The sequence below is a fragment of the Helobdella robusta genome (genome assembly GCF_000326865.2).
Source record: "Helobdella robusta unplaced genomic scaffold HELROscaffold_248, whole genome shotgun sequence".
Taxonomy (NCBI): Eukaryota; Metazoa; Annelida; class Clitellata; order Rhynchobdellida; family Glossiphoniidae; genus Helobdella; species Helobdella robusta.
The window spans coordinates 1-9,573 of NW_008704304.1; the positions used below are offsets into that span (position 1 = coordinate 1).

The 9,573-nt window shown below is 36.3% G+C and overlaps 1 protein-coding gene across 1 annotated transcript; it reads right to left on the minus strand.

Moving 5' to 3' along the window:
- Positions 1-5,639: 5,639 nt before the first annotated feature.
- Positions 5,640-6,056, minus strand: HELRODRAFT_92514 (hypothetical protein; the record flags this gene model as incomplete). The annotated part of the gene is made up of 1 exon (XM_009019527.1): positions 5,640-6,056. The coding sequence occupies one exon, from the start codon at positions 6,054-6,056 to the stop codon at positions 5,640-5,642; it is 417 nt and encodes a 138-aa protein (XP_009017775.1).
- Between the last annotated feature and the right edge of the window lie 3,517 nt (positions 6,057-9,573).

Here is a 9,573-nt window from a genome sequence, read left to right on the forward strand (position 1 = left end):
CCTTATTTGCAGCATGAATTCGAAAAATAAGTTTATTTTGAATTTTAATAAACTAAACGTTCACCAAAAAACTTTAGTGAGAAAAATCAAAAAAACGAACTACAAACATATTAACGCCAAACATTCGGTAGAATTTATAGAATATTGTAAAATATATATATATATATATATATATATATATATATATATATATATATATTGTGTGTGTGTGTAATTTGGAACTAGGTTTACATTATTATAACAAATTTGATTAAATGATTTTGCCCATTTAGCATTTATTAATTTCTTAATTTAACAATGTATACTCACATTGTTCTATTTTACTTGTTCATATAATTTATAATACATCCCACCTTTTACACCAGTACTATCCCATCACAAAACACACTATTTATATTTCCATATCGATACTTACCAAGTTTATTTGTATTTTAATATTTGATTTTCTTAATTTATTTGTTTTACTTTCTTTCATACATATTTTATTTATATTCATTATTCATATTTATATCATGTTTACATGTTATTACAAGGTAATCACTTTTACTCCAATTTCAGCTCATTGCAGTTGTATTTTCTTAATTTCTATGATTTAAAATCTTTATTTCAATTTATATTCCGTTATTTCAAATTATAGGCTCTGAAGATGACATCTTTGTCGAAAATACGTTGTTAGCCTCACTATGATTGGAAGTTTTAATAAATATGAATTGCAACAGTTATGTGTTGCTGAATATATTAATATATTGTTGTGCCATGCTGGGGTGCACTGGCTATGAGGAGCCTCTCGAGGTGAAGGTTAGGGGAAAGTCCTGGACAGGGAGATCTAGGATTGCATCGAATAATACGGAATAAGATGCCGTGAACCAACTCTGCCAGAAGAAAGTAAGAAGACAACGATGAAAGAGGCGTAGGATCTTAGGACAACGGCTCCAACAGCGGATGATCTTTGATTCTAAATCCACAGCCTTGTGGAACAGGGACCTTCGACCCCAAGGCTAGTTGCACTGCTGACAACAGTGCTCTCTTGGGCACAAGATAAACTGCAACCACACTGTCTTTTGTGCTTTCAGCAAAAAGGCTAGGCCCACTGCTTATAACTGGTGGTTGTTAGGAATTGGACAATTCCAGATGTAAAAATTTTTTGACCCAAATATCTTCCATGTCATCACAAAAAAAGAAAAGATCCCCTATTCCCTTTTGGAAGACCTTAAATGGTCAAGGGGTGACAATATCCAGGAAGTTCTCAACAGTGGAGGGATGTTGCGGAAAATTGGAAGTCCCCTCCTGGAATATTCTTGGCACTTTAATTACTTGATCGCTTACTGGACACTCCAAGGAGATCATCGACATGCGAATGGTTGACATCTGTTCTCTGCAGGAAACAAGGTGGAAATCAAATGGTGTCTCTCTCATTGGGAGTTACAAGTTGTTCTGGAATGGCCAAAAGACAGCCCAAAATGGAGTGGGAATCTTCATACGGGAATCACATGCACAAAATTTACTGGAGGTAGTTCGAATCAGCTCACGCCTAATGCTGATTAAACTCAGGTTGGGAAAACAGGTTCTGACTGTTTTCTCTGCATATGCACCACAGACCAGTGAATCTGAAGACACCAAAAATGACTTCTAGAACACACTCTCAAATGCCGTCAGGAAAACACCATCATCAGAGATACCATTGATATGTGGCGACCTCAACAGCTATGTTGAGGATAAAGCAAATGGGTTCCACGGTTTCACTGGAGGCTTTGGCTACGGGTCTCAAAACGAAGACAGTGTATGGATTCTGAAATTTGCTAAAAGCCATGAACTCTCCCTGTTGAACACCTACTTTGAGAAGAGGGCAGAACATTTGATCATATATAAAAGTGGGATGTCATGCACAGAAATTGACTTTATTGTCATCAGACAACAACACAGACGGATACTAAAGTCATTCTAGGCAAAGCATGCATCCCTCAACATTGATTGCTGGTGGCCAATATGACCATGGAACGATCATGCCCTGTGACTGATCGAATGCTTACTAGAATAAAGACATGGAAGCCGAAGAACCTAATGTTTAAGGAGTTGATACCGGCACAGCTGGATTGTCTGGAGAAGGTAGACATAACCTGGAAATTTTTCAAGGACACCCTAGTGAACGCTGCAACAGCTGTATGTGGAAATTAAAAGTTGGGTTGTTGGTGAGGGACTGTTTGACTGGTGAGGCGTCGCTTTATTTAAGTTAGCGACTGGTACCGGTGTTGATGGTTTAGGAACACGATCAACTGAGGTCAGCAGGTCATGATTATTTGGTTAGTCTGGTATTTTAATCTTCTAACTTTGAAAGGCTGAGATTTGCGGTGGTGGCAGCTGAAGCTTTCATGGTTTTTTGAAACTCAACTATTTGTTTTTTTTTAAAATTTATTTGACCTTTTCTTATTGTATCATAATATATAATCAAAATTGCATCATTTGTTCAATATTCAGTTCAATGATGACAAGAGCTAATAGTTGGTTGGATGAACACAGTGACATCCATCTGCTGACGTGCGAGACCATCACCTGGTATGGAAACAGTGAGAAGAACATTTTCTCTGATGATGCTGTATTCAGGAAGACAAGTACTGTGGCTTGTCTCAGAGGTGTCAGGTTGGTTCAAATGTTTAAATATATAAAACTGATTAGCTTGATGTCAACTGTACAACATGTACTGAGTTTGAAAATTGAAATTTTATTTACTTTTGATTAATATGAAATCGAAAATATGATCATTATTCATTATTACATTAGATTTTGGTATCAGAAAACTACAGTACCTCAGACTAGCATGATCGACAGACCAGCCTTGGTCATCCGATCGCATACATACCCAATCAAGCCAGCAGACAACCTCACTCAACTCATCACGCAAATCAACGATAGATTGGCTGGAGTTGATGCTTGTGAAGGTTGGCTGGTTGTTTTATTTTTTCTTCGTTTTGTTTGTGTGTGTGTGTGTGTGTGTGTGTGTGTGTGTGTGTGTGTAGAGGCTGGAAGAAGACCATAATTGATGCTATATTTGGCTATATTTGATAAAATATTCCGAAATTCTGTAGAGTTTATCAATTATATATATATATATATATCAATCAATCTTCGTTTTGCGTCCCAAGACCATCAACTTTTTGCGCCAAATTAGATGATCAGTTGTATCCATTTCATATAAATTTAGAGTTTTCATGTCTTGCTCGATTGTTTGCAACCAGGACTTCTTTGGACGGCCTTTAGGTTTGTGTGCCAGGTACTTCAACATCTGCAAGAGAAGTTATGGCACTGTTTCCACTTCGTTTGACATGACCAAACCACCGCAGACGGTGTTGCCGGCATTCATCCTTTATATCATCTAAACCAGCACGACGTAGGATTTCTGTAGATTTGATGTGGTCCTTCAGACTAATTCGTTGCATCCATCGGAGCATTTTTATGTCGGTTCGTTGAAGTTGTTGTTCCAGTTTGGTTGTCATTGGCCATGTTTCTGCACCATATAACAACACCGGACGTATCACAGATTTATAAAGTCTTGATCGTAGTGGTAGTGGGATGTCACGCCGCATCAATATAGAGGCAAGGAGATGTCATTTATTCCAGGCTGCACGTATGCGTGCTCGAACGGCAGCTTCAGCTGTTCCAGTACAATCCAGAACATCCCCTAGATATTGAAACGATGTGACTTTCTCTATTTTAATGGTTTCAAAAACAGTGCTATTTTTAATTTGTTGTTGTGGATTGATGCAAGCAGGACAAACAAAATTGGACACTTTAGATAAAGTACCAACTATTTTTGAACAACGTTTGTGACACCACTGGTTACACTGCTGACACTTGATTGAATTGTTACCTACACCAGCTTTACAAACTGAACAGCGCCATCGTCCAGTAGATGTGGATTGGATGGGTTCACCAGTGTTCATTGCTTTGGTTTTGCTGATGTTGACTTTAAATCCATGATCGGCGAGTCTGGTGTTCCAATCTGTGCTGCATTCTGCTCAGACGTGGCTGTTAAAACGATATCATCAGCATATACTAGATTCCAAATGTCACCAGTGCGTATCGGTTTTGTGATTTCTTCCATCACAGTTATAAATAACAGTGGACTGAGAATCGAGCCTTGGTGAACTCCAACGCCGATGTCAAATGCATCTGTGTTTCCAACCGTTGTGCTGACAAGAGTCTTAGTATTCGTATACATTTCCATCACAAGTCGAACAAGATATTCTGGAATGAGTTGTTGAGGTAGACTCCACCTGATTGCTTCACGGGGAACTCGATCAAATGCTTTTTCAAGGTCTACAAAAATATGTGATAGTTGTTGATGCTTTGCGAGGTACTTCTGTTGCAGTTGCCGAAGGATGTGAATTGCATCAATTGTTGATTTCCCCGCTAGAAAACCATATTGATAATTTCCGATTGTGATGCACGACGTTAATCTTTTCTCAATGATTTTTTCGACAATTTTCAGGGAGTGTTTTAACAGACGTATACCCCGATATGATGAACAGTTCAATGGATCACCTTTGCCTTTGTATAGCGGGACCGTCATGCTTTAGTTCTATTCAATCGGCATTGAGCAATTTCTCCAGATTTCACGGCAAAGTTGTAGTTACGTTTGGATACCTGCAGTACCAGATGCTTTGATAATGTCATTTGTGAGTCCAGAGGGCCCTGCTGCCTTTCCATCCTTCATAGCTTTTAGAGCTTCTGTAAGCTCCTTTACAGTGATGTCTTGAATCGGACCTTCGATGGGTGGAGCGTCAAAGTTGACATTGATAGGATTTGTTTTATTTAACAGACGGTTGAAGTTTTCTCTCTACTGTAGCTTGATTTCATCTTGTTCAAGAATCATCTCATTTTTGTCGTTATTGATGCATGAGGCACCAACTATGTCTTTTTCGTACGCTTTGCTTATTTTGCTATACAATACAGAGATTTCATTTGTTCACCTTTGCTTTTAGTGAGCCACTCTCTGCACTGATCTGTCCGAGCCAGTGCAACTTGACGTCTTGCATAGTTGTTTTTCTCACGGAAAATTTTATGGTCATCAACAGACTTTGATTTTTGCCATTGCTTGTATCCAACTTTCTTTTCAGCTATTGCATTTTGTACACTGTCATTCCACCACCAAGTGTCACGTTCATGCTGACGTTTTGTACCAGTTTTTCCACAAACTATAGTTGCCGCGTTCATTAAAACGGTTTTGTATGTACTCCAATCTGTACTGGCTTGCGATTGGTGGTCTAACTGTGTGGCGACAATCTTTTGAAATTTTTCTCGATGAATATTGCTTTTCAGCTTCCACGTTTTGATTCTCCGAGGCATTTGTTTAGACTTATGTTTTGACAGTTCGACAACCAGGTCTGCCACAAGGAGTCTATGTTGGGCGACACATGATTCGCCAGGTATAACTTTGACGTTTTTGAATAGCCTTCGATGTTGTTGCTTGACAGCGAAGAAATCAATTTGCGTGGCTGATGTCCACTTTTGTATGTTATGAGATGTTCTGACCTCTTTCTAAAATATGTGTTCAGTAACAAAACTCGTGACTTTCAGCAAACTCAAGGATGCGGTTGCCATCTTCATTCCGTTTTCCATAGCCAAACCCGCCATGTACGTTGTCAAAACCATCTGTTTTTCCCAACGTGGCCATTGAGATCGCCTCCAATCAGGATTGTTTCAGATTTTGGTATTGTTGAGATGGTGTCAGAGAATGCAGTCCAGAAGTCATTTTTCATCTCTTCTGATTCGCCTGTCTGTGGTGCGTATGCAGAAAAAATAATCAACGTTTGCTTTTCTATGCAAAGCTTGATCCACATGAGACGTGAACTAATCCTTTTAATATCCAGTACTTCTTGGGCTAGCGGTTCTCTGACAAAAATTCCAACACCATTTTTGGCCGTCTTTTGACCATTCCAGAATAGTTTATATTTTTCTTTGTCTGAGTTGACATGACAGACACCATTCGATTTCCATCGGGTTTCCTGAAGGCAGCAGATTTCAATCCTTCTACGCTCGAGCATTTCTGCGATTTCCATGCTGCGGCCAGTCAGTGATCCAACATTGAGCGTTCCAAGTCTAAGTACCATAGAGGGGCCATTCTGAATTTTTTTGCAACATCCCTCCGCTATTGCATACTTCCCAGGGATTCTTGGCACCCCTTGACCACTTAAGGCCTGCTGGGGACTAGGGGCCGTTGTTTTTCTTTGTGATGGCATAAGAATAATTTGGGGAAAAATTTTTACATCCGGACACCCATCCTGACGACAACCACCAGTTATAACCGGTGGGCCTAGCCTTTCGCTCAAAAGCACGCAAGGCAGCGTGGATGCAGTTTTATGTCATACCCAGGACCAATATATATATATATATATATTATATATATATATATATATATAGTGTGTGCGTGTGCGCGCGCGCGTGTGTGTAAAGTTTGGTAGTAGTTCCTTTATTCTTATAAAACATATTTTATTGAAATCAATCTCTGCAATAACATTATTCAATTTTTTCATAATTGTTTCAAGGTTTCTTGTTAACTTTTTATCATTAAAGTTTAATAAAGTAAGTAAATTTCCCAAGGTCATTTTTAGTGATAGATATGACAAACTATGTCATCAGGAATTAATTAAATGTGGGATTTGTTGATTATATAGTATTTATAATTGCTTTGACTAACAAAGAATTTTTAATGGTCTCTTTTTTGTGTTGATTGGTTGATTTTGGGATGGCAAGCTAAATAATGACTTTATTTGCTTGTTTATGGTAGGAAAATAAGGTCATTATTTAGCTTACCATCCCAAAATGACCAACCAAACAACACTCCAAAAAGACCAATAAAAATTCTTTGCTAACCAAAGCAATTATAAAAACTATATAAGCAGCACATTTTTTTATCAGACTGGAAAATGTTATTTTAAAAAAAAAACTTTTTTTTTTCCTGAATTTTATTAAGATTGTGTTTCTAGATGATAAATATTGAAAATAAATGCTAATAATGTGATCAAAATCACATTTTGTTTTCAGTATGTTGCAGAACATAAAAGTAATTTTACTAAGAAACACAGTTACATTAATAGATTTTATGTGTTTGTTTAAAATAATTTTCTAATAGTGATAAGGTGAAATTATGATGCAAAAGTTGAAATTGTTCTACAGTATATTTTAAAACATAACGTCCTACCTTGGGGGAACTGGGTCTCTGGACGCAAAACGAAGATTATTTGATTGATAGTATATTTAAAACATAAAATTAATGTAATTTTACTATGAAAAACAATTACATTGATTGATTTTAAGTGTTTTATAAAGTATTTTTTATTTAGTAGTAACTTTCTCTGGAATTTGGAACCCGTAGTAGGCTTTGGAAATTTTTACTTGGAGTCGGAGTAGGATTATTTTGGTGGGCTGGAGTGAGATATTTTTCATCCGACTCCTACACACTGGACCCAACTTACTTCATAACGCTGTAGAAATAATAAATTTTGTGGTATAAAATGAGTTTCATTAACCTAAGTAAAAAAACAAAATGAAATATTCAACAACATTTAATTACAGCTGCACCCTGCATGCATCGCTGTGCATCATAATAAATCTCACTAATAAAAATTTTTCATTGTCCGCATTGTGCTTGCTTGTCAGACGGGTTCACTCGAACTCCTTACGGTCTTCGTTGTTATTTCCGTTCTGGACATCAGTAATTAAATTTTTTAGTACCTATTGTGATCAGATCATCAGTAATAAATTATTTCTTGATAATTTCACGTAAATTATTTACCGATAATTTCACGATTGATTCCCTTATATATGCCTAATAGTCTGGTCTAATTTTTAGATTATTCTTCAATTAACGATTAATAATTTGTCGCTGTTTTCCTGCTTAATAGCACTTCAGCTCCCCAATATAATTAATTCGTTTATCTGTAAATGTATTGAATTAAAGAATTATTTATTCCTTCCTTGTTTTAGTTCTATGATTTTAAATCTATTTGCCTCCTGTCATCAACAGTTCAACAATCAATTTTTTGTATTTGCTTCAAAATTCAACAAACTTATTTTGATTGATTGCTTTTTACGCATTAAAACACTGTTTTAGGTAGTAAAATAGCCAAAAAAGAAAAAGATATTAAACATTATCACACAAAGTTTAGTGGTTCCCTGTCAAATTGGCCCCTCCAACAAAATTGCCCCTCCCCCTGTCGAGGCTGCCTGGATTCGCCCTTATATAATATATATATATATTGGTAATAAATTTCCAGATGCTTGTTCAACATTCAGAGAATGAAAATCAACAACAAAATATCTTGCTTTGTTTTACCTCAAAGATTAAGATTACAAAGTCTTTTAATTATTTGCCTGAGTTGTAGATGAAGTTATTTTTAATGATACCTTCTAGCTTTGAAATCTAAAGTTTTGTATTAAAAACTTTATTGTACATTTTTATTCAACAACTCTTGTTGTTATTATTTTTATTATTACATAAAGCTAAGTCTTGTTTAGTTTTCGTCTAGGCTGATGTGTTGATTTGTTTCTTTTGATGAAGCCTGCTATGCAAGCTGTCAAGTAGTGATTACATGCTGCCCTGCAATTACGCATTTACACATTATAATAACACTGTGCCGTTGTATCACTTATTTATTGAGATGTTGTTATGAGGAATTTGTTTGCGTGGTGTATATTTCTACATGATTGCCGATCCTACATAACAGTAGGGATCCAATATTTAGTTCAATTAGTTAGTTCAAAAAGTTACATGAATAACAGGAAGAGATAAACAGTATTTTGAACTTTATTTTAATCATGCTGGCGTGCTTATTATATCTTCTGTTATATGTATTCAAATGGGCATACACATAGCTGTCACTTTCTTCTTTGAAACTATGTATGTTCTCTTCTAACTTCTTTAACTTGCATTATGGCCAGGCAACATAGTGAGTATTGAAACGTTGAAAGTAAATATGGATGAAGGCACGCTGAGCAATGAAGAGACGTCGTGGAAAGAAAGCATCTTTGAAACTAAACAGGTAACAACTTGCAGTTGCTCACTTATAAGGTTTAATGTTTCTTAGACACTGAAAAACAATTTTTAAAAAGGTCACTTGTTTACTAATAATGATTTAAAAACACTCACATCATATTGAATATTTAGTATTTCAAAGCCAAATTTTTTTTAATTAATTTTACTATTTTGTTTATGATCATTATTATTGCTATTTTATAATTTTTGACATTTTGAAGGTGTTCATATCTGTTCGATTGTTCACCATGTTGGCCAGAACTACTGGTTATGAAACCATAGGTTAGGAATTGTTGTTGGTAGCTGATGAGATCATTTGAGGACATGATTGAAGTGAATGATTGATATGGTGAAATCAAGAACGCTTGGGCGGCATCCTGTACAGTTGGGGGATGGTTCTATCACAGATCGATGGCTGTTCAAAAAAACATTGAAACATTATTATTTCAACACTGTACACCAAAGAAAGCGCTTCTGAGGTCTTTCGAGAGAGAGGCGCCATACAAGTTCTGATACTGATTCTGATACTGATGGCCAAGTGG